Source organism: Pan troglodytes, chromosome 12 (genome assembly GCF_028858775.2).
Source record: "Pan troglodytes isolate AG18354 chromosome 12, NHGRI_mPanTro3-v2.0_pri, whole genome shotgun sequence".
In the NCBI taxonomy this organism is placed as follows: domain Eukaryota; kingdom Metazoa; phylum Chordata; class Mammalia; order Primates; family Hominidae; genus Pan; species Pan troglodytes.
In genome coordinates this window covers 54,142,442-54,167,583 of record NC_072410.2, presented here as the reverse complement: position 1 = coordinate 54,167,583, position 25,142 = coordinate 54,142,442, and the positions used below count along the sequence as shown (strand labels likewise).

Genomic DNA, 25,142 nt, shown 5'->3' with positions numbered 1-25,142 from the left:
CTGCTTAATAAGTTGCTAAATATTTCCAGGGTTCACTGAGGCTTCATTTAGCAGAATTAAAGTCTTTTATGTAATTCATTATATTGACTGGCAGGCTAGTGATCAAAAGTGTAGGCTAAAATAAGAGTTTCTGTAAAACTAAAGATGTTCAGTAGTTGATTTGCAAATGGTTCATTTATTCATTCATTGATATATTCAACAAATATATTTATTAAGTGCTCCCACATGTTAAGCGCTGTTGTCTGAGCTAAGGACACAGTAGAAACAAAGCCCTGCTCTTGCAGAATTGTACACAGATGGGCAATGGACACACAAGCAATTATTTGATGTCATGTGTTGATAATTAGAAGAAAAATAAGTTGTGTAGGAGGACAGAATAGCAAGGGTGTGTACATGGTATGGGGAATGCCATGTCAGATAGGATGGTAAAAGAAGCACTCTGATAATTTGACATTGGAGCCAAAGCTTGGAGGAGGGAGCAAGCCAGGTGATTATCTAAGGAAGAATATGCCAGGCGTTGGGAATCATGAATTTAAAATCCCTGGTGATGACCATGCTTGGACTGTTCTAGGAATAGCAAAGAGCAAATAGAATTGGAACAGTGTGAGTAAACAGAATGGCATAGGATGAGATCAGAAAACTACCAGTGGGCTAGTTGAGTAGAGTCTTCAAAGCTGAGACCTGTAAATAAAGACTTTAGATTTTATTTAGAGTGAGACAGAAAGCTATTAGAAGGTTTTCTGACTTTTTTTGTGTGTGAAGAATAGACTAGAATGGAAGCAAGAGAGCCAGTTAGGAGGATATTGTATTCAGGAAGAAAATGATAGTATTGGGGCCAGGACATTAGAGTGGATGTGATCAGAAGTGGTGGATTTACTTTGCAGGTAAAGCTAACAGGATCTCTTGAGGTATTAGATGTTGGGTTCTCGGTGAGGGATATTAAAGGATGACTACAAGATTTCTTGCTAAAACAACTAGATGGTTGGATGATTAGAGAAGTCATATATTCAAGACTGATAAATAGAATGACCAGATCTGGGTAAAGCAACTAAAGAGTTATGTTCTGGAAATGTTATATTCCAGGTGCCTGTAAGTCATTCAAGTACAGATAATGCTTAAGTATCCAGATAAATGAGTCTGGAATTCAGGGCAGTAGGTCAGGGCTTAAGATGTGAATTTGGGAATTTAGGACATAAGACTGGATGGAATCATCTAAGGAGTGAGTTAGAGAAGAGGTTCCAGCTCTAAAATTTAGAGATTAGGATGATGAGGAAAATCCAGCAAAGAAAACTGAGAAGGAGCAGCCAATGAAGTGAGCAGAGAACCTGGAGTTGTTTCACCTTTATATCTGTTTTTCTTGTAAAGCTGGTAAGTGATTTCTGAATCTGAAAGGAAACTGTTTATTGAGATATCATTAGGACATGTTATGTGATAATGTGCATTCACATCTTAGAAAAAAAAGTTATGTGTATAAGGTATTTCCAAGAGGAAAATAGACAAAAATAGAGATATTGATGTTCTTTCCTTCTCATTCCCTTTCCCGACTGCAAACTGCCTTCCAATTTTTAAAAAATGCATTTTATTATTTTAAAAATATGGGTAACTGAGATTAGACATAAAACATGCCCTCAAGATGTTTACAGGAGCTGTATATACAGATATATGTAATGCAAGATTTTCCTTAAGGAACTGGTGAGCTTCCTACTATAATGAGAATTGGGCAAGTTATTATATTGCCTTTTTAGCCTTGGCTACCAAGAATCTTGGGGATAAATTTGATGCTCTATTTTTAATAATTGTGTTAAAAATTGAGGTTATCATATGTGTATTCTGCTTTTTATGTTTTTGGTTTCTACCTTTATTAGCATTTTATTATTATAAGCTGTCTCAAATCCTTTCTGGAATGAGTACTGATATTAAGAAAAATATAAATATATTGGGCTATAAGGGTTAAAAGGACAAATACATTACTTCCTTTGTCATTTTTCTCATTTTTCCCAATTCATTGACTTTATTTTTAAAATTATAACTATATGTTGCATGTGAACATTTTAGAAAGATGTTAACCAAAGTGTATACTAAAGTACAGACATTAATGTTTTTAACCTATACATTTGCTGTTCATTAGGGACTGTCCTCTGCCATTCAGATTTCTAGATGAAATCTTCCTAATTGTTTCTTAAATGTTCCACACTGTCCTAGAGTCTTTCACTGCTTTATTTTAAAGCAACTCTGTAGCTCGCTGTGGAAAGAGTAAGATCGGGGAAGAAATGAATTTGGAGACAGAAGAATTCTAGTATTATAATATTACTTAGAAATCTGTAAATTCTAATGTCTATTATTATGGCATTCCTAGTCTTATTGAAACATGAACTGTAAGAATATCTTAGACCTATAAAACTAAACTTTCCAAAGTATCTAAGCTCACGCCCTGATGTGTCAGCAAGCTTTTGCTAGGTTTGCTGTGATAACAAACATTTCTAAATTTCAGTGCCTTATAACAATAAATACACTTATTTAAGTGTATTTCTCCTTATTGCAGCTGTGAATTGGCTGTGGTCCTGTGCCATGTGTATTCTCATCCTGGAATCCAGGCTGAGGGATCAGCCTCTATCTGGGACATGCTGTTCTTGTGGCAGAGGGGAAATGGCAATAGCAGAACCAGAGAAAGAGTCTTAAAGCATCCTTTTGGAAGTGACACACACTATTTCCACTCACATTTCTTTGGGCAATCACTGAGAAGTGAGGAAGTATAATCATATCACAGGAAGGGGCAGTGAATAATTGGGACAAAAATACATTCTACCACATGGGAAGATGGGATGTTGTGAATATGATTATGATATTAAGGAACCATTATTATTAATCTCATGGGTCATTTTAGTTTCAGGAGCCTCATGGTAGGAAAAGTTAGAATAATAAATAACAAAGCATCATTTTAGTGCCGTTTCCAGAAATTTGTAGTGGTAAGCTATGCATTAATAAAATTAATCCTCTGGATGCAGAAAGACATTTTATAGGTAGATGTCTGTCATCCCAGGTTGAGTGGTGATTGATGTGTTGTGTACCAATCTTCTGTTTTGCAGTGAGAAATGTTTTAGATGAAGATAATGATAATGTTGGGCAACCCAATGAGTATGACCTGAACGACAGCTTTCTAGATGATGAGGAAGAAGACTATGAGCCAACAGATGAAGATTCTGACTGGGAACCAGGAAAGGAAGATGAAGAGAAGGAAGATGTGGAAGAGCTTTTGAAAGAAGCAAAAAGGTTTATGAAAAGAAAATAGTAACTAACTTCTGTAGTCATATCTGCCTTACATTTACTTTTTCTTTGTGGGAAAACATTTATGAACTAAGGAGGTACTTAAGTGACAGTTATTTTCCTTCTTTTGATAGTTAATGACTTTTACTACTGACTCTTTACAAATGGGACATTGAAACGTCAGCCTTCAGTATAATAGATGGAATTTTTTGTTGCCTTGCCTTTTCTTTCCTACTTAAAGCATCTGGAAATAGGAAGACAGAGAAGGTAGAGTAAAAATGGATATTTTTTATGTACTTTGTATATTGGTAATAAAAAGTAAAAGCCATAGGTTGCATAAAACTTTGGTCTTTTTAAATTTTTTTCCAAAGATTATGGAGTACTCTGCAAGTATAACCAGGCAAATTACATGAAAACATGCCTCTTTTCATTGTTACTGAAGTAATTCTGTAAGCAGAACCAGGCTTTAAAAAATGCAGCCATTACATAATGGCGTTTTTTTTCTAGTACCTTAGATGTGAGCTTTGCAATTTCACTTACTACTTTTATCCTTCAAAACTTGGGAAGATTGGTTCCAAATGGGTACTGAAAATAGACTCAACTAGGCTGTAGAAGAGAAATGTTCACCATGTAGGGAATGTTATTTTGTGTTCCACATCTGCAATTTACTGTATGTTTGAATTTAAAAGTAAAAAAACTCAAAAAACTTGACCTTTTTTTTCAAACTAAAGTCCTAGCTGATTATTTTAACTCTCAATGTGCTGTCTTTATATTAAGAATAGAGAAATGACATAACTTTCTCAAATGGCATTAGTTTTGCCTTAGTTTTTTTGACCTCAGATGAAAGTAGCAAGTTGTTTGCCAGTTGAAAGTTCAAGATTCTGGCCTCCCATATCAAGAAGAAACCACTTATTCTCCAGTTTTATGAAGTATCTTTCTGTATTTCTGTTCTAAAACTACTTTAAGCCCTATAATGCTCTTCATATTACGTGACTTTGAATTGTTAAAATGTAGTTTAGAATCTTTAATAACAGTTGGGTTGTGTACACAGAGCAGGAGATATTTATTGAAATCATAAATCACTAAGCCAAAAGAATCTTTGTTAAATGCTATTATTTTCTACTCTAAAGGAACCTAAAAATTTATATCTTAAAAGATCAAAACATATTTATAATAATATTTTCTCATTGCTTTAAAATATATCTCCCAGTAATTATACAATATTTAATATTTACTTAAACTGGAACAAGAATAAGATAAACATTTCTCTAGACTGTAACCTATTATTCTGATTTTTATCTCATTGTTATTTGGGAACTATTTTTCCCTTTATAATATCCCTTTAGCCTTGGTAGTATAACAAATCTACGAATGTAATATTTAACTTATTCTCATCCCTGCCACTAACTTAATCCTTGAAGTGTTACATAATCTACTCCTAGGTATATACCCAAAGGAATTGAAAACATTTCCACATAAAAACTGTACACAATGTCAATAGAAGCATTATTCTTAACAGCCAAAAAGTATAAACACCCAAATGTCTATCAACTGATGAATGGATAAGCAAAACGTGGTATATCTGTGCAATGGAATATTATTTGGTCATAAAAAGGAATAAAGTACTGATACATGCTACAAGATAGATGAGCCTCGAAGGCAAGTAAAAGAAGCCAGACACAAAAGGCCACATACTGTATGAACTCATTTATATGAAATTTCCAAAATAGGCAAATCCATAAAGACAGAAAGCAAATTTGTGGTTGCCAGGGACTTGGGGAGGAAGAATGGGGAGTGACTGCTAATGAGTATAGGATTTCCTTTTGAGTGATAAAAATGTTCTAAGATTAGATGGCAGTGATGGTTGCACAACTCTGTAAATATATTACAAACAATGCATTGTACACTTTCAAAGGGTAGATTTCATTGCACGTGAACTATATATTTCAATAAATCTGTCACAAAAAAGTAATGCAAAGGGTAATACCAGTCTTTTAGAAGGAAAAAAATATTTAATATCAAAGGATATTCTTCGTAGTAATGTAATAGTTCATGATAGCTGCTTTTAACGATACAGTTTTAATGCAACTTTCATAATCATCCTGAAGACACTTTTGAGTATAACTATTGTATAAATAAATGTATAGCTTAATTGACTGAAGTGTAATGAAAATGAAAGTGTAATTGGACTGTGTTTAGATCTGTGTTTTCCAAAACAGAGGGAAAACCGGTAACATTAGGCTGTCAGTAGTCTCAAGAGCACCATTAACAAAGCTTGATTTTTTAAATTAATTGCTGTTCTATACAGTGGATAAGAGCCAATTCTCCCTGTCATGGTGTTCCTGGAACTGAAACTATATCCCAGCCTCCTCTGTCATGGTAAAAATTATCATATATACATTTCTCACCTATGTGCCTAATTTTAAAAGCAAATATTTTTTGGCTAAACTTTTGAGGGGGGATGGGTTTTCTAGGACCCTGGGAAACTGGAGACCTGAAGAGTTTTGGGGGACACTTGAACACTGACTTTGGTGTTTTCCTCTGGTTGAGGATGGCCCTATTGATACTGAGTTTCTAGAACTAGAGGATCCTAAACATTCTTTGTAATGAAAGCAGATAGATTGTGAGCATAATTATTCCAGAATGTTGATGTAAAGCTGAGAGTAAATGGGTAGTTTCTTACAACTAATCGCTCAGTGTCACCAGCACACCTCACTGAGGGGGAAACTGTCCACCAGCACGCTGCATCCAGCCCTGCTCTGTGAGACCACCTCATTCCCATTCAGTCTCTTTGTTGGCCAGGAGTCCATAATGGTGTGTGCATGTGGGGGAGGGGGATCTTTTCCTGCCAATCTACAAACCTAGCCTACAAAGCTTCACCTCTACAATATGTACTGAAAGTAAAGTGATAATAATTATGATTGAGATTATTATCGGCCACCCTAATATAATGTACATAATAAACTTTATCATCATAAACAACCACAGTTATACTCTGTTGTGCCCAAGATACTGTCTTAGGTGTCAGCAATTCAAAGAATAACATAGAGTCCCTATTTTCAATGTGCTTACTCTCTATTCTGGACAATAGGATATTTATTCATTCAGTGACAGTGACTACTAAATACCATGAAAGATACAAAAAAGAAAAAGAAATGGTATCTACAGTAAAAGATTTTACAAAGGCAATGAGGCAAGCATTCAAATAACATAGTGGATAGAATGGGACCAGTCAGAGAAGGAGAAGCTAGAGTGTAACAGAAATACCCCTCTGGCTGTATACTGAAGTATATACAGTCTCAGTCATGAGAAAATCTTGGTGTGATTGAGTTGCAGGATGAACTAACAGATTTTTTTATGGAACAAAATTTTAACTTGAAAGAATGACTGGCGGACATATTATGATTATTCAAACTTGAGTATTTGGCAGATGTTTTATCAAACATGAACTAAATGAGCCCTGTTTTCAAGGAAAACAACCAACAGTATTTGCTGTAATGCTGAAATTTGAGCTTTTAAGCAAAAATCAGAATTTTGGAAGAACTTGGATTCATCACCATTAGCTTGATAGCTTTTCAAAACTCTAGAAACTATTCTGATGATATTGTAGGTAATACGATATAATAAAATGTATCAATATTTGGAAGATCTGCAAAACTTAGTGAGCCAACATTTTCCACATAACCAGTGTATGATGTTATAAAACCAGGCATGGGTAAGAGATCCAGTCAAAGTGTAAGATGAAGCAATGGACTTAATATAACAGAATCTGTTAAGTTCATTAATATGGTTTCAGATTCCATATTTCAACTAATCTTCCAGAAACTGCAATTTGTCTATTTTTGTGACATCAAGAAGAATATCCACCATTACCTGAAAAGCTTATTAAAATACTCCTTCCTTTTCAACTACATATCTGTGTAAGGCCTGGTTTTCTCCATGTACTTTAAGCAAAACAACATAGGAGAGCAGATACAGGAATCTACCTGTCTTCTAGAGAAGACAGACATTAAAGAGATTTGCAAAAATATAAAACAATGCCATTCATCTGACTAAATTCTTTAAAATATATAATTATTTTTTATAAAATACATGTATCAGTGTGTAATGGGTTTACTCTTCTTTTTAAGTGAATTACTAAATATTTTAAAAATTTCTCAATTATAATCTCCAGTATGGTAACTGTCTACAAATACGACCCTCATAAACAAAAGCTTTTTGGGTTTCTCAGTAATTTTTAAGAGTGAAAAGACTCCTGAGGCTGAAAATTTTGAGAACCACTCCAGTAGGTCACTGTGCCATTCAGTTAGACTAGTTATGCTAGGATAACCCCAAAATCTCAGTGTCTTAACACAAGGAACATTTTCTTATGCCAAGATTTTCTGTGTTGGGTGACCCTCTAGGGCACTTTCTTCCATGTAGCAACTCAGCATTCCAGGATTTTAGAGTCTCTGCCTTCTTGCAGTTGTATCATCTGGATCGTGAGACCTTCTTAATCATGACTGCAAGGGAATACAGAAAGTAGAGGGTTATAGTGTAATTAAAGGCTTCAGGCTGAAGTGACATCACTCCTGTTTGCAGCTCATTGGCCAGAAGTAATCACATGGCTTTAACCACTAGAAGGGGCTTGGGAAGTACAGTCTTATGGGTGTCCAGAAAAGATGAGAAACAGAGTGAACACTAGTAATGTCTACCACAGTCACCAAAGGAGTAAGTGGTAAAAGAGAGTTGAGGACAAGATATTTAGTGTCATAATTTAAGGGATAGGAAGATAGATAAAAAGATTCTTCAGAGGAATTAGAAGAAGAGGAATGTTAGGAACTTTCTGTGTCACGGGAGCTGAAAGTAGAATGAATATTAAGAAGGAAGAAGTAGTTAATATTGTCAGTTGCTATAGAATGGTTACACACGTAAGAACTGAGATTAGATTTAGCTTCCTACTTCACTGAGATAATTGAAGCTATTCAATGAGAACTTTTACAAACTCTCACCTGCATCTACCCACCTACCAGCTATTCTCAAATTCTTTATCTTCTCCCCCAGTATTATAGATAAATTGTTTATTATTTTATTTAAAATCATTTCCCTAGATCCAGGCATCTCTTACATGCTTAAGGACATTACACTGGTAATTCCTCCCCCTCTCCCATCTCATCAGTTTTTTCCTATGTACTGATTCATTCCCATCATCATGTAAACTTAATAATATTTCTTCCATCTTAAAGAGAGACAAAAAAACTTTCCTTAATTCACTCCCCGCAACAGCTTTACTACCCTATTTATCTTCTCCCCTTAACAGGAAAATTCGTCAAAAGTGTTGTCTATACTTGCTGTCACCAGTGCCCATCCTTTAAGTCCTTAAAATTGTAACAGAAAAACATCAAAAGAACTAACATAACTAATTCCATTTTCATTTAAGGGACCTTTACCCATTGCTACACATAGGCTAGGATAATTTCAGAGCACTGAGATTAAATGTGAAAACAGGAATCATGTAGTTTTTGAAACTAATTCTGTGATTATTGAGGAAGTATGTAAACAATTATGTTTTATTAAAGATTTATAGGTGCATTGTGACCTGACCAAGCACAAAGAAGTTCCCAAAGCCCTTGGACTCTTACTGGTGCCCACATATTTGTACTCATTGGTCACTTCTTTGTCCCAACCCCCTCCTCTTCCTTTTGCCCTTAACATAAAAGCAGCCTGAAATTTGTTATGATTTAAGATGGTACTTTAGGACGTTAGTCGGCCATCTTCTCGGTTTACTGGCTTTCCAAAATTAAGTTGCCTTCCTTGCTCCAACTCCTTGTCTCCCTACTTATTGGCTGTTGTGCGATGAGCAGGATGAGCCTGAACTTGGTTACAAAATCAAGCCTTTCCCACCACCTTTTCCACTGAAACTGCTTTTGTCAGGTGCATCAGTGATTTCCACTCTCCTGAATCCTATGGTCATTTCTCAGCCCTCATCCTTCTCAATCTTTCCTCAACATTTGAAACAAAAGGTCACTTCCACCTCCTTGGAACATTTCCTTCACTTGACTTCCAGGAAATTAGAATGTCTTGAGTTTTCTACCCACCTTACTCCCAGTGTTCTTTGCTTGGTATTTCTTTTTTCCATGAACACTTAAAGTGTTCCAGGGCAGAGTCCTTGGTCCTAGGTTCCTTTTCCTCTCTACATTCATTTCCTTGGTGATTTTATGCAATCTTGTGGTTCTTTTCCATATGCTGAAAACTCCTGAATTTGTATCTCAAGGAGAGACCTCTTCCCTAAGCTCCAAGCCTTTATATATCCAACTGCCTACCCAACATTTCCACTTGACTGTAGGATAAACACCTCAAACTTCACATGTTTAATACTGAATTCTAATTGTCCTTCTGAAACTTCTTTGCCCTTGCTCAGGCCACAAAACCTTAAGAATATTTATTCTTCAGTCCCACTTCCTTCAACAATCAGCAAAATCTTGTTGATTCTACTTTCAAAATATATCCAGAATCTGACTATATTTCTGCACTTCAACTGCTATCAACTTGGGCTCCCTGCTCCAACCTTTGGTCTCCTATAAGTTTATTCAGAGCACAGCAGTCAGAGTAATCCTGTTACAGCTTAAGTCAAATCATATTACACCCTTGTCCCAAACCCTCCAGTGGTCTCCAGTCTCACTCAGACCAAAGCCAGAGTCTTTATTATGTCCTTTATTATCTCCCCAACCTCACCTACTACAATTTTTCACGTTCTCTGATCCAGCTGGATTAGCCTCCTTATTTTTTATCACATATGTTCCTGACTTCAGGTCTACGGCCTGGCTGTTCATTCTGCCTCGAATGCTCTTTCCCAAGATAATCACATGGATCAGACCATCACCTCCTTCAAGAGTTGTTCCCCTTGAGGGAAATGTCTAAGGCCTTACTTGGTCACCCTATTTGACATTTCTGCTTCCTCCACTGCATCCCCACATATACACTTCTGATCTCTTATACCTAGCTCTATTTTTTTCATAATATGTATTTCTCAGAATACTGTGTAATTTACCTCTGTTCGTTTTTCTTTCTCACTTTGCTAGAATGTAAACTTCATCAAGACAAGGGTATTTGTCCATTGTTTTCAGTGCCAAATTTCCAGTGTTAAGAACAGTGCCTAGAACATAACTGGAGCTCAATACATACTTGTTGAATGGATAAATGACTCTTTGGACATGAGTGATATGACCAAAAGAGTAGCAAGGGAGAAGCAAGATGTCAGGGTGTTCAGGAAGAAATGGTGGAGAAGAAATAAATAGATTGCAGTCACTCTAGGGAAGTGTAGAGATGATAAAATCAGTAGAGGTTTGTTTTGTGTGGCATTGTTTTTACGGTGGGAACACACAGCATGTTTTATAGTCAGAAAGAAGGAATCTGCAGAGAGATTACAATGTTGTGAAAGTTAAGGAATGGGTACTTGTACTTCTGTTAGCATTTTTGTATTAGTTAAATTTATTAATACAGTGATCCTTAACCTAGCTGTGCATCAGAATCCCCTGTGAATTTCTTTAAAAAACAATAGGTGCTGGGTTCCATGAGAGACCTACTGGGTCAGAATCTCTCAGATGGGGCACTAGTATTAGTATTAAAATACACACACACACACACACACACAGCTTTCCGGTTCATGGATAAGATGCTGTTGAAGGACAGCTTTGGAAAGCAGGCAGTATAAGCCCACTTCTATATATCTCTAATGAGGAGTTCAGTCCAGGCCCAACAATGAAAAGCAAGCAGAGTTTGTGACGCCTCAAAAGAAAATTAATCATTCTGAAGTTTGGGATTAATCTGTGCGACTTTCATTTTTCATAAAGCATAAAAGATGGAAAGTCAAGAATAGAAGTAGCCAATATTCTTTGAAACCATAAAATTATACACACAGTAATTCCATCAGTGACACATATTATTCTTGAGATTTTAACCTTCATTAGCTGTGAGTTTAGCGGCTCACATTGGTGCTAATTACACTGTCAGGAAACTTCCTTGTTTGTGCCATGGGTGTCATTTTGTCTGTGGAGCCCACAGTGGAAACCTCCTATGGTGTAATGAAATTAGAAACGAACAACCAAAGGACAGGAAAAATAAATCTAATGGATGTGATATTTTAATCCATCCTTCTGAACAGATTAAAATCATATCTCTGGAAAAAAAGGCATCAGGTTGAACTTGTAAGCTGTTTAAAAATAAGCAACAATTAGAGTATTATGTTACTATTATGTAGCAAGTAATATATTTGAAGAAAAATAATATTGTCTTACATGTATAAGAAAAAAGATTAATAATAAATCAACTAAGTATTTTAGAGCTAGACAAAAGCAGAGCATCCGAATTAGCCAAGGATAGGATAGAATTAGTAAAATCTTAAGATAAAAGACTAAAAAAGGAAAACCCAACAGACTTGATCAATAAGAGAAAAAATAGAGACAACTCTTAGCAAAAAAAAAAAGACAAACATTAAAAATAAAAAGGGTTAGAACTACAAATATGGATGTTTTAAAATTTTGTAAGAGAGTATGTACAACTTCATGTCAATTTGTAAATGTAGATGAATGTATGACTTTCTAAAAAAAATAACTTTCCAAAGTGTACTTTATAAGACATTAAAAAGGGTGAACAGATTAATAGCCACAGAGGAAATGGAAAGTATTCACGTTTCTACTCGTAGGATAGTACCAAACATTGGGAATTACAAATGAATTATATCAAACTTTTTTTCAGCAAATAATTTCCCGCATCTTCACTCTTCATCTTCTCACCCTCTTCTGGACAACTCCTGACATTCTGTGATATTCAGCATTCACCATAAACATTGCATGATTCAGTTCTCCTTGATATCTTGGTGCTTGGACTCTTCACTGTTGGCATCATTAGGTCAGCAGGTGAACACTCAGGATTGTTCCTCTTCTGTTAGTAGAGCACCAAAAGGTAAGAAGCCAGGAGGCTTTCTCCTCATGGTTCTCATCACTGGATAAGAAATGTGGGTTGAAGAACTTGAGCTAATTAGGACTCCAGACAACCTCTGCCCCCCTTACCTCAGTGCTTAAGTGGGAGGTCCAGAATCTTCCTAATTGTGTTAGTGCTAGCTTAAGGAAAGTATATCATTGTAATTCATCTCTTTTATTTTGAAAGAGAAATTTGTTGTTCCAAAACTGAGATTAAGCAAACTGTGTGCCCAGCACCCTTAATTCCATGCTGATAAAAGTCACTTTCCTTTGACAATGTTGATTACTAAGAGCTAACTGACAGAAGATAAAATCATGTTGCTTGCTAGGTCTAATTAATAGCCACAGATCAATCTGCCTGTTATTTTATTCTTAGATATAGCACTTGTTATTTTTAATTAATGGTTGACATCTCAAAATGGCATTAGTCATCCATACCTAAATATTAACACATGCCTCCTGCTAAGGAGATGTCCGTTTTTTGACTTAGCAGGCTTACTGGCCTGTGAAATAAACAGCTATCTGGAATTAGCAGTCTGGATGTTTATGTAGATATTCCCTAAGGAAGGATACATGTTTGTTTTCCCCAAACTTTTCTTTCAAACTAGCACACTGACTATTGTCCTCCTAAACCAATAAAAGTCATTAGCACTTCACCTTAGAAGTGTTAACAAAATAGTGAGATCAAGCCTGTTGGAGTGACAGTGTTGAGTTAATGACATTCCCTGCATCTCTCAACATGACATTACACCAACAGGAGCCACCATTGGTTCATTTTATTCTTTTTAATTTAATTTAATTATTATTATTTTTTAAGACAGGGTCTGGCTCTGTCACCTAAGCCAGAGTGCAATGGTACAATCACCATTGACTGCAGTCTCAAATTCCTGGGCTCAAGCAATCCTCCCGCCTCAGCTTCCCAAGCAGCTGGGACTACAGGCATGCACCACCATGTCCAGGTAATTAAAAAAAAAAATTTTTTTTTTTTGTAGACATGGGGTTTCCCTGTGTTGCCTAGACTGGTCTCAAACTCCTGGGATTAAGGGATCCTGCCCCCTTGGCCTCCCAAAGTACTGGGATTACAGGCATGAGCCATCGCACCCCACCTACTTGGTTCATTTTAAAGAAGAACATTTGTGCTTCCCTTGGTGGAGACCCTGGGGAGCTGCCTCACTGGCTGATTCCTTCTCTGGGGACAGTGCCGGCGCACAGAAGAGAGCCTCCAGGGGCCACGGCCCAGGCACATGACCTTACCCTTCTGACCTCAGCAACTGGTTTGGGGTGACCCCTTACGCCAGCAGGGCCAGTCGGGTGCTTTTTCTAGGGTTTTTTTTTTTTTTTTTGAGTAGATAAGGACAGGGACAAGGAGCGCCTCGTATCAGAGGCGCTCTCTACCACAGCACTCTGGAGAGCAGGTCCCCAAGCCTCCATTGCTGAGGCCTCAGAGCTGTCTGGTTCTCTGGCTGGTCAACTCTTCCTTTCATCAAACGACCCCAGCAGCTCTTCATATTTTCCTTTAGCTAGTCAGTCCTGTCTGTTACATACAGCATAAGGAGAAACAAACCAACTTTTAGTTATTACACTAGAGTTTAAATTAAGATTAAGCTATGTAATGAACACTATGGTTGTCAATTAAGCAAATTTTGGTCATTGCTTGTTATGATCTTTCTTTTCCTTTCTCCAAAAGTTAGTAATTAAGGAGTCAGGCTGACATAGAAATGTTGCAAAGTTAATGTTTGTCTTTTAAAAGTTTGACAACGCTGTAACATGAAATTCTGGCATTTTGCCAAGTAATGAGTCTTATTTTGTTACACAGGTGCTATGTAAATGCATCCTGACTAAAAAAAATGTTCTTCACATTTTCGGGGGGAATAAAAAAATGTTCTTCAGATCTTTGGACCACAGAGTGCAAAGTGTTGCACCAACATATATTAGCTTATTATTAGAGAGTTAAGTATAGCTTTAAACTGCAGCAGCTGGGAATGGAGTTTTAGGTTTAACACACATTATAGGTAAAGAAATAACAACACCAAAGCTGGGAAGCAGAGCAAGGACCACACAGGTCACACCGCCTGGCAGGCTGAGGAGTGCCTTTGCCTTTCCTCAAGGTTGTCCTTGGCAGCTCCTACAGCATGAGAGGGACAGAAGAGGCAGAGCGGCCTGGGACCTTCCCAGGGACTGGAGGCAGGACGCACTGCCTGCCCACCACTTCCTACACTGGCTCCATCAGGAGAAACAGGGCTGAAGACAAGGTTGGAGGTAACTTTGCAGAGGAGAAGCCACAGGCAGAACTCTCAGAACATGGGGTAGAAGCAGGCTGGGTGCAGCGGCTTACACCTGTAATTCCAGCATTTTGGGAGGCTGAGGCAGGTGGATCACTTGAGGTCAGGAGTTCAAGACCAGCCTGTTCACCAACATGGCGAAATCCCGTCTCTACTAAAAATACGAAAGTTAGCTGGGTGTGGTGGTGCCCGCTTTAATCCCAGCTATTTGGGAAGCTGAGACAGGAGGATCACTTGAACCCAAAAGATGGAAGTTGCCATGAGCAGAGAAGATTGTGCTGCTTCACTCCATCTTGAGCAACAGAGCAAGACCCCGATTCAAAAAAAAAAAAAAAAAGAACAGGCAGTAGAAGCAGAGAGGGGCAACCTTTGTCCTGGTCAGTGGGGTGGGGCTGTCAGCTGAACACTCAGGAGCCTCATATCTTTGTGTGACCTCTCACACTCTAACATCGTCTTCTAAGTCACTGAATGGCTCCCAATGCTGCAAAGGAAGGAAAGCAAACAATTGGTATTTGGGAGCTCTGGGCAATAGGGGACAGCTCAGCTCCAGCCTGTTTGAATTTGTTAACTCATTTTCAGCACAGGACATGATCTGTGCCTTTGTGATCTGTGACCATTAAACACCAATGCTACGAAGTTGTACTGGCCAATGTAACTCCTAGCATCCTCTCATTTGTTCAACAAATAAATACTTACTGAGCTCCCACTTAGTGCCAAGCTCTGCTCCAGGCACTGGGGTGACAGAAATCCAGGCCATCCAGGAACTTCCTTCTAGTGTATGAATTTGTTCCACATCACACTACTTGATTTGTTCAAACCAAGATCTAAAGTCATGTTTGTGGGAGGATGGTTGGTTGTCTTTCTGCTGCCTGGCAACTATTGTTTTTCAACACTGCCATGTACACAAATGCATTAACTAATCTCTTGGGCAAGGATCCAAGACTCAGAATAGCAAAGTTGGGCTTTTGTGGGGTAAACAGCCCAAAGACAGGCAGAAATGAAGTTCTCAAGCAGATGAGACAAATGAGCATGGAAGACAAGGCTAGTGTTCTCTATACGCAGGGGCCAGCTCTTCTCATGTCTTCTTTCTTGATCTGTCGACAGCCTGATAATACCTGGAGCTGAACGTGGGAGTCAGCTCAGAGCTGTGTAGGCTACAAAAGACTCCGTTAGCTCCTCCTTACTTAAGATGTATTTCTCTTAAATAGCTAATTGCAAAGTGTCTGATACTCATTTTATTTTTTCTTTTCCATCGTCCTCAATTTTAAAACACGTTCAGAGAAAGATCACAATTCTTAAAGAATTCCACCTTCCCTCTCAGGAAGAGCAAATTGAGGACTGGAAGTCGGATGGGTTTGGGTAGCACTAGGCTGAGAGTTCCAGCCAGAATACAAGCTCGAAACTTTGGCCTCCAATAGATAAGGTGGTTTACATTATTTCTCCCATTTGCTTTAATTTCCAGAATCCAAAGTATTTCTTTCTTCTACAACAACAGTTTTAGTACTGTGAAAGGCAATGCAATTTACCATTAAATGCCAATGGAAATGCCATGTCATTACCCAGTATGGTGCAGTGCTTCATGACCTTCAGTTCTGATGATTAAACTTTGCAAGATAGGCAAATAAGTATGTCAACACATGCCGGCATCTTCCTATGCCTACAAACACTCTGCTGCTCTGTGGATTTACATTCCTGCCTCATTCCATTAAGGAACCAAGGCAGCTTACAGAAATACACAAGATGAAAAAGAAATAGATGGAGAATTGAACACAAAAGCAGAATAGAAAGCTTAAGCCAGGGATGAAGTTAATTCACAAGAATGTACAGAAAAGCATAGCTCATATACTGGTTTATAGAGGAGCAAATCCAGCTCTCAGTCTTCCCAAACAAGGGGGAAAGTCAGTTGTAAAATTCACAGGGTCCATAAATTTTAAAATAATAATATGCTTTATTTGGGGAAAGCATCGTTTTAATTGGTAAAGAGAAAATAAAATTAACTGTAGCCCATGCCTACAGCATACCAAGGAGACAGAGAATGCTGTGAACTTCAGTTTATATGTAACAGTCAATGAATACATGAGGCCACCAGACTCAGCTTCTGAGCCCAAGTCAGACCTGATACTCAATGGAGGTGACGTGGAAAAGAGAGTGCAGCCAGGTCCCACCGAGGGGCAGATCACAGGTAACTTCCATCAGAGTTCGCCCAAAGAAGGAGCTGACTCCACCCTTGCCAAAAATGTTAACCTGAATCTAATTAAGCCTTTAAACCTAACTCCCAGGATACATGTAAAAATGGTAAAAAGTAGCAAGTTGAAGAGGCAAGGGGATTTACCCTCACTCTCCTAACAATGGCCTCCAACCCTCATATCTTACCATGAGGAAGGGAGTTTTATGTTGGAGGAGGCTGGAACTGGGGCAAGGCTGGATACTGCTGTACTGGAGGTTCCTGTCACCCATGTGAGATAAGCTTGGGTGACACATTGCTCACCTCAGTGTAGCTCTTTGGGTAACAGAGTCTCTTGAGTGTCCACCAACAGAGAGACTTTCTCTTAAGTGAGCCCCAGATTCCCAGTGCCCAGACTCCTGAGAGTGGGTTCTGTTCTGGCCTATAAAAGAAATTAGGAAATTGGAGATGGAAGAAAGGGAAGGAAGTAGGGGATTGTCCAGAGGTCAAGAGACGTCATTCTCCTCTAAAGTATCCTCAACAGATTTCAGTTGCCAACAGCAATCTTTCCCAAATGGAATTCTGATTCTATAGATATTTATAGGTGAGGCTTAAAAAGGGTACCATGATGAAATTAATTTTGAAATGCGGAATTAAATGGGTTTGTTGCTTTGAGACTTGACATAGCCTTGCATAAGCAAATGTGTCCTGTGAGTCTTTAAAACTGGGTTTATATATCTACTGTTTCTAAAACTTATATAACCATGAATTTTTTCCTGGGGCATTCTGAAAATTCTGAAATACTCATTCACTCATTCATTCAACACATACTTGTTGAGCAGCTGGAACTGCCACAGACATTGTTCTTGGCATAGAAGATGCAGAGATGAATGAGACAACGTTCTTTCCCAAATGGAGTTTATAGTATAACGAGATAACAGGAAATACACCAACAAAACAGAGACTACGATAGGTGTAATAAGTGCTATAGAAATAAAGCAGGGGAAAAGCATAGAGAATGGTGGGGTGGGAGCTTGCGATAGGTGTGAGGGGTGGTGGCTGTTTTAGATCCGTGGTCAGGAAAGGCCTCCCTGAGGAGTGATATGTGAATACAGACCTGAGTGAACAAGGCAGTGGCCAGGAGAAGGTGTAGGAAGAGAGTATACCAAACGGAGCTGACAAGTACAAAGGCCACGGGCAGGAAGGAGCCTGGGGAGTTCCAGAAACAGCAGGAAAACTAGAGTGCTTATGGTAGAAGGATCAAGGTGGAGAGGAGGGGTGGGAGAGGGCTTCCTCTGGTAGAAGTAGGCAGGAGCCAGATTGTGTAGGGCTAGATCATGGGAATGTTCAGAGAAGAGGTGAGCATTTAGGGGATTTTGCAAATGACAGGCTGTGAGTTACAAAGGGCAAGAGTTTAGGGTTGTGAAGGAGTGAGAAACTGAGTCATATTTGTATACCTGTTGAACACACAGGTGTAAGATAATAGATGAGGAATAAGTGAACTGGCATCTTGGATTCTGGTGGTGACTGAAGCAAACAGGGGTGACAGCATGTTGGGATAAGTTGTGATACAGGGTACTGAGCTCTCATTGCAGCTTCCAACCTGGATTTGTCCGTGGGCAGCCAAGGCTTGTGGCATCCTGAAGGCAGGGAAGAGGAAGTATTACCAAGGACATCTAGAGCTCTTCAGGGCTCCCTAACTTCTAGCTGACAGCCCTGTCTCAATAGGGAAGAAGTGGTCATGTTAGAAGTGTCACCGATGGTCTACTTTTCTTGAGGGAATGGGCTGTGTTCTCTTTTTCTCACATAATACCTAGCCCAGTGCTATATACATGTCTGATTATCTGTAAATATTTGTTCTGCTAAACTAAATGTATATCTTGTGACTTTGAGAAAATGAATATTCTAGAAGAGAGAGTGAGTTACACTATAGCCAACAAAACCCAAGCCCATGTCAGCTGAATAATAAATCCATACATGGGAAGCATAAACATTTCTATCATAACCATTAATAGCACTCAAATTATTAAAAAGCTTAAAAAGAACTCCAAGTGGAAATGATGAAGATTGTACATGCATGTTAATGAAATGTGTCATTACATATGCTGATATGTGTCTAAAAGAGAGATAGAAACTTAAAAATAAGACTTTCTTTGGTATTAAGTATACATTTGCATCTTTGTTTTCCGTTTTTAGTTATATCATTTTAATTTAATTCAATATAATTTAAAAATCATTTTTTCTTTATGACCATCGTTATCCTGAAAAAAATTAAAGGCTATTGAAAATGTAATTAATCATGACCTTTAGGTAGTTTCCTGAATTGATGAACTTTTCTATATTGCTCATTAACCCCGTGTCAGACATTAAGCCCTTATGGTATTTCTGTACCATCATGGTCACTGGAAAATATGTATTGGAAGAAAGTAGTAAAGATATCATAATCATTTAATTTTCCTGCTGGAAGAAGCTTTAGAATTCATTGAGAAGCAGTGTAGACCGTAGACGAATGTTGACTATAATTTGAGTCAATGATGAATTCCTTCCTCTATTATAAACCCATGTGTAAACATGGATTTTTCATCAAAAAATTCATCAGTAGCTAGTCCTTAACTCAATCTTAAGGAAACTTTGATGTATAAAAATCATAGAATATTTAAATTTTATAACATGCTTTAAATTCTATTTTGGAAAAACCAGAGAAAACAGACAAGCAGAAAGAACAATATAAAAATCACTCATAACCACTCATAGCCACCACCACCTTCAGACCATTACTAGTAACTTCCTTTTTGAGTATCCTATTCCTGTTTCACAACTGGTAAATTAAAGATTCAAGAGTTTATGTGAATTCACCAAAGTTACAGAGGAAAAATTAGTTGCAGTGGTTGTTCTAGAGGCAATGGCAGGTGTTTGAGGCCTCTTCCTCATTCACTCTGTATCAATCCAAGTACTCCCTTCCTTCCCATCTACCAATCTTGGTTTCTACCCACACACCCCTGTAATTTTTGAAGCCGCTGCTAGTTGGTAGTGGCGGATTCAGGGGATAGAACCAGTTCTTCTGTCTGGACCAGTCACTCTCATGCCTAAACTTATAAGCAAAATGAATTGCCATTGGTATCTCATGTTTCGATCTTGCTTCAGGGCACTACTTTAGAATGTGGACAGTTAATGCAAATTAATACAGTTATCAGCCCTACTGAAATCCATCGAATCTTAGTAAACTAAGGTCTTGTTTGCTAGATTTGTATTTAAAAAAGAAAAAAGATACAGTAAGGGAATAAAATAGATGCCAACTTGGCATTATTCTTTCAGTGATAAATAAAATATTCTGACAGAGGAGTTCCTGATTAAAGATGCAAGGACCCTGTCATGCTAACTGCAGCTGATTTCCTGCCTTGAAATGTCTTCCTGCTTGTGTCACTGCCAGTGACTGACAGCTGGCTTAATAATTAAATTCAAGCAATGTTTGCTTTTCTTGACCTTTACTGGGAAAGAAATTTTCAAGCTCTGGACATGAGTAGAGTGTTTTAATTTGGGGAGAATAATGTGTTTGCATCATTTCCAGCAACCTGTGTCTGTGATTACCTGTGTTATTTTACATTCCACTTCACAGTGGACTTCTAGAGGGTGGCTGGTAGTTGAAGTCATGCGGTAATTAATATCCAGCTTTGGCTCCCTGCGCATGTTTCACCCAAAAGAGGGCATTTTTGTTTCTGGTAGACTTAATAAGGGCTGTGGCAGCCCACTGTTCTCAAGTGTATCCAAAGCCAATTTATTTTGAACATCTAGGTTTTTCATAGTCTGTTAAGGTCTTTAGTCATTCTTGCTTATAAGAACAAATCGTTTTCTCCAGTTGTAACCTTGATTTACTTGCCTTTCTTTACTTACTTGCTTTTTGTTTTGTTTTCTTTTTGTTTTTGTATATGCTCTCCATCGCCCTCTACTGGGGCAGACAGGGTGGTGTAGCAGCAAAGAGCTCCCAGACCTGGGTGAGCTTCAGATTTTTATCTGGAAAATGGGGATAACACACCCATCTTGTAGAAGTGTTGAAAGGATGAGGAGAAAATATGTATGTAATGTGTCCATCAAGTGCTTAGCACATGGTGTGGTGGCACTAGATACATGTAACTGCAGCTGTTATTTTCTTTTTCTCTTTTTTTCCAAGTTATCAGCATTTATTTATTTTTATTTATCAACTTCTATTTTCAGTTCCAGGGTACATGTGCGGGATATGCAGGTTTGTTACATAGGTAAATGTGTGCCATGGTGGTTTGCTGCACAGATCAACCCATCACCTAGGTATTAAGCCCAGCATCCATTAGCTGTTCTTCCTGATGCTCTCCCTCTTGACAGGCCTCAGCCTGTGTCGTTCCCCACCCACCCCATGTGTCCATGTGTTCTCATCATTCAGCTCCTACTTATAAGTGAGAACATGTGGTGTTTGGTTTCTGTTCCTGCATTAGTTTGCTGAGGATAACAGCTTCCAGCTCCATCCATGTCCCTGCAAAGAACATGATCTCATTCTTTTTTATGGCTGCATAGTATTCCGTGGTGTATATATACCACATTTTCTTTATCCAGTCTATCATTGATGGGCATTTGGGTTGATTCCATGTCTTTGCTACTGTGAGTAGTACAGCTGTTATTTTCTTGTGTATCCAAAGTCCTCTTTGTGACCTTTCTTTCCCTTACTTTGTGGGCTCTGCAGGTTGCCCTCTTCTTTGAAATCCCAGCACCCTTTTCTCAAATCTTTCAAAGAGAATCAATTGCTTGGGAGAAAATTTCCCTTCCTTATCAGGATCAGTTTGGCTATTGCAGAACATGCTGGGGTTCTTTCTTTGTCTGGTTGGTACCTAGCTTGGATTTTCTCCAGTCCTCCCATGTTAGTGGAGGGTGTAGCCTTCAAGAATACAGCTGCCTATGGGAGGCAGCCTCATCTTTAAATGAAATTTCTGAGTCTAAGGACAAGTAAGGATGAGCCTATGTTTAGCCTATGTTTAGGGATGTCCAGATATGTTATGTACAGTGAGGGTGACTATAATTCAACACCACATTGGAACACTTCTGAAAATGAAAGAGAACACTAAAATCTTTTAAAATGCTTTTAAAATACTTTTAAAATACTTATTTATTAAACAACAAATTTTTTTGTTGTATTAGCAGACCTGCAAAATAGTTTTATTCAAATCATTTTTCAAAAATGAAATCCTTTTAAAAATATAAATACATCTGTGTCTATAATTAGCCCAAATTTAAAATTTCATTATGTTTTTAAATTAAAAAAAAAATACAAGCAGAATATTTATTCTTCATACATATTCTTGTACTTGGATCAGTTTCTTAACCATATTTGTCTCTAATTCTGTGACAGTAGTATTTTACTAAAGAATGTATTTTTAAAAATATGATCTAATTTTTAATTTTTTCATAAAATTATCTGAAGTCTTGTTCACAGTTGTCATTTATGGTTAATGAATTTGAAATTGTTTATGCCTTCATTTGTTTCTTCTCTGCAGAACATAATATCGTTAATGGAGAAAATACTCTCAGTATAGATATTGAAGTACCCAGTAAGCTTAAAGAAAATTATTCTAAATGGAGGCTATTCCCAAATCTATTTTGTTTTATATTGAAATGAAACAATATGTCAACCCCAACATTTTCAGAGGTACTGTCTTTTACCTGTATTCAGAATATTTTTTCTTAAGAAATGTTTTTACATAACAGACACATCAAATATAAGTTGTCTGTATAAGCTTTTGGAGTCTTTTAGCAGAGTTTCAGATGTTATAAAAATCATAGGCCTATTCGGCTCAAAATAAAGGGATGGAGGAAGATCTACCGAGCGAATGGAAAACAAAAAAAGGCAGGGGTTGCAATCCTAGTCTCTAATAAAACAGACTTTAAACCAACAAAGATCAAAAGAGACAAAGAAGGCCATTACATAATGGTAAAGGGATCAATTCAACAAGAAGAGCTAACTATCCTAAATATATATGCACCCAATACAGGAGCACCCAGATTCATAAAGCAAGTCCTTAGAGACCTACAAAGAGACTTAGACTCCCACACAATAATAATGGGAGACTTTAACATCCCACTGTCAACATTAGACAGATCAACGAGACAGAAAGTTAACAAGGATATCTAGGAATTAAACTCAGCTCTGCACCAAGCGGACCTAATAGACATCTACAGAACTCTCCACCCCAAATCAACAGAACATACATTCTTCTCAAGACCACACCTCACTTATTCCAAAATTGACCACATAGTTGGAAGTAAAGCACTCCTCAGCAAATGTAAAAGAACAGAAATTATAACAAACTGTCTCTCTGACCACAGTGCAATCAAACTAGAACTCAGGATTAAAAAACTCACTCAAAACCGCTCAACTACATGGAAACTGAACAACCTGCTCCTGAATGACTACTGGGTACATAACGAAATGAAGGCAGAAATAAAGATGTTCTTTGAAACCAACGAGAACAAAGACACAACATGCCAGAATCTCTGGGACACATTTAAAGCAGTGCTTAGAGGGAAATTTATAGCACTAAATGTCCACAAGAGGAAGCAGGAAAGATCTAAAATTGACACCCTAACATCACAATTAAAAGAACTAGAGAAGCAAGAGCAAACACATTCAAAAGCTAGCAGAAGGCAAGAAATAACTAAGATCAGAGAAGAACTGAAGGAGATAGAGACACAAAAAAACCCTTCAAAAAATCAGTGAATCCAGGAGCTGATTTTTTGAAAAGATCAACAAAATTGATAGACCACTAGCAAGACTAATAAAGAAGAAAAGAGAGAAGAATCAAATAGACACAATAAAAAATGATAAAGGGGATATCACCACTGATCCCACAGAAATACAAACTACCATCAGGGAATACTATAAACACCTCTACGCAAATAAACTGGAAAATCTAGAAGAAATGGATAAGTTCCTTGACACACACACCCTCCCAAGACTAAACCAGGAAGAAGTTGAATCCTGAATAAACCAATAATAGGCTCTGAAATTGAGGCAATAATTAATAGCTTACCAACCAAAAAAGTCCAGGACGAGATGGATTCACAGCCAAATTCTACCAGAGGTATAAGGTGGAGCTGGTACCATTCCTTCTGAAACTATTCCAATCAATAGAAAAAGAGGGAATCCTCCCTAACTCATTTTATGAGGCCAGCATCATCCTGATACCAAAGCCTGGCAGAGACACAACAAAAAAGAGAATTTTAGACCAATATCCCTGATGAATATCGATGGAAAAATTCTCAATAAAATACTGGCAAATCGAATCCAGTAGCACATCCAAAAGCTTATCCACCATGATCAAGTGGGCTTCAGCCCTGGGATGCAAGGCTGGTTCAACATACACAAATCAATAAACATAATCCAGCATATAAACAGAACCAAAGACAAAAACCACATGATTATCTCAATAGATGCAGAAAAGATGTTGAATTTTGACAAAATTCAACAGCCCTTCATGCTAAAAACTCTCAATAAAATAGATATTGATGGGATGTATCTAAAAATAATAAGAGCTATTTATAACAAACCCACAGCCAATATCATACTGAATGGGCAAAAACTGGAAGCATTCCCTTTGAAAACTGACACAAGACAGGGATGCCCTCTCTCACCACTCCTATTCAACATAGTGTTGGAAGTTCTGGCCAGGGCAATCAGGCAGGAGAAAGAAATAAAGGGTATTCAATTAGGAAAAGAGGAAGTCAAATTTTCCCTGTTTGCAGATGACATGATTCTATATCTAGAAAACCCCATTGTCTCAACCCAAAATCTCCTTAAGCTGATAAGCAACTTCAGCAAAGTCTCAGGATACAAGATCAATGTGCAAGAATCACAAGCATTTTTATATACAAATAACAGACAAACAGAGAGCCAAATAATGAGTGAACTCCCATTCACAATTGCTTCAAAGAGAATAAAATACCTAGGAATCCAACTTACAAGGGATGTGAAGGACCTCTTCAAGGAGAACTACAAACCACTGCACAACAAAATAAAAGAGGACACAAACAAATGGAAGAACATTCCATGCTCATGGATAGGAAGAATCAATATCGTGAAAATGGCCATACTGCCCAAGGTAATTTGTAGATTCAATGCCATCCCCATCAAGCTACCAATGACTTTCTTCACAGAATTGGAAAAAACAACTTTAAAGTTCATATGGAACCAACAAAGAGCCTGCATTGCCAAGTCAATCCTAAGCCAAAAGAACAAAGCTGGAGGCATCACACTACCCGACTTCAAACTATACTACAAGGCTACAGTAACCAAAACAGCATGGTACTCTTACCAAAACACAGATATAGACCAATGGAACAGAACAGAGCCCTCAGAAATAATACCACACATCTACAACTATCTGATCTTTGACAAACCTGACAAAAACAAGAAATGGGGAAAGGATTCCCTGTTTAACAAATGGTGCTGGG

The 25,142-nt window shown here is 37.8% G+C and overlaps 2 protein-coding genes across 8 annotated transcripts in view; both read left to right on the top strand.

Moving 5' to 3' along the window:
• Positions 1-4,064, top strand: part of APLF (aprataxin and PNKP like factor) — a 111,460-nt gene extending 107,396 nt beyond the window's left edge. For 3 of the 5 annotated variants that reach the window (XM_063789028.1, XM_009442603.5, XM_063789027.1), the window contains one exon: positions 3,087-3,387. In XM_063789028.1, the coding sequence (XP_063645098.1) occupies positions 3,087-3,289 (203 nt within the window). In that variant the 3' untranslated portion in view covers positions 3,290-3,387. The other 2 variants (XR_010149109.1, XM_016948662.4) reach the window with 1 other exon arrangement.
• Positions 4,065-5,937: 1,873 nt separating this feature from the next.
• PROKR1 (prokineticin receptor 1) overlaps positions 5,938-25,142 on the top strand; it is a 75,794-nt gene continuing 56,589 nt past the window's right edge. For 2 of the 3 annotated variants that reach the window (XR_010149110.1, XM_054677936.2), the window contains exons 1-4: positions 5,938-6,078; positions 12,001-12,207; positions 13,042-13,183; positions 16,523-16,688. The gene's annotated coding sequence lies outside the window, so the exon portion shown is untranslated. The remainder of the gene's footprint in view (positions 6,079-12,000; positions 12,208-13,041; positions 13,184-16,522; positions 16,689-25,142) is intronic. The other variant, XM_016948669.4, reaches the window with a different exon arrangement.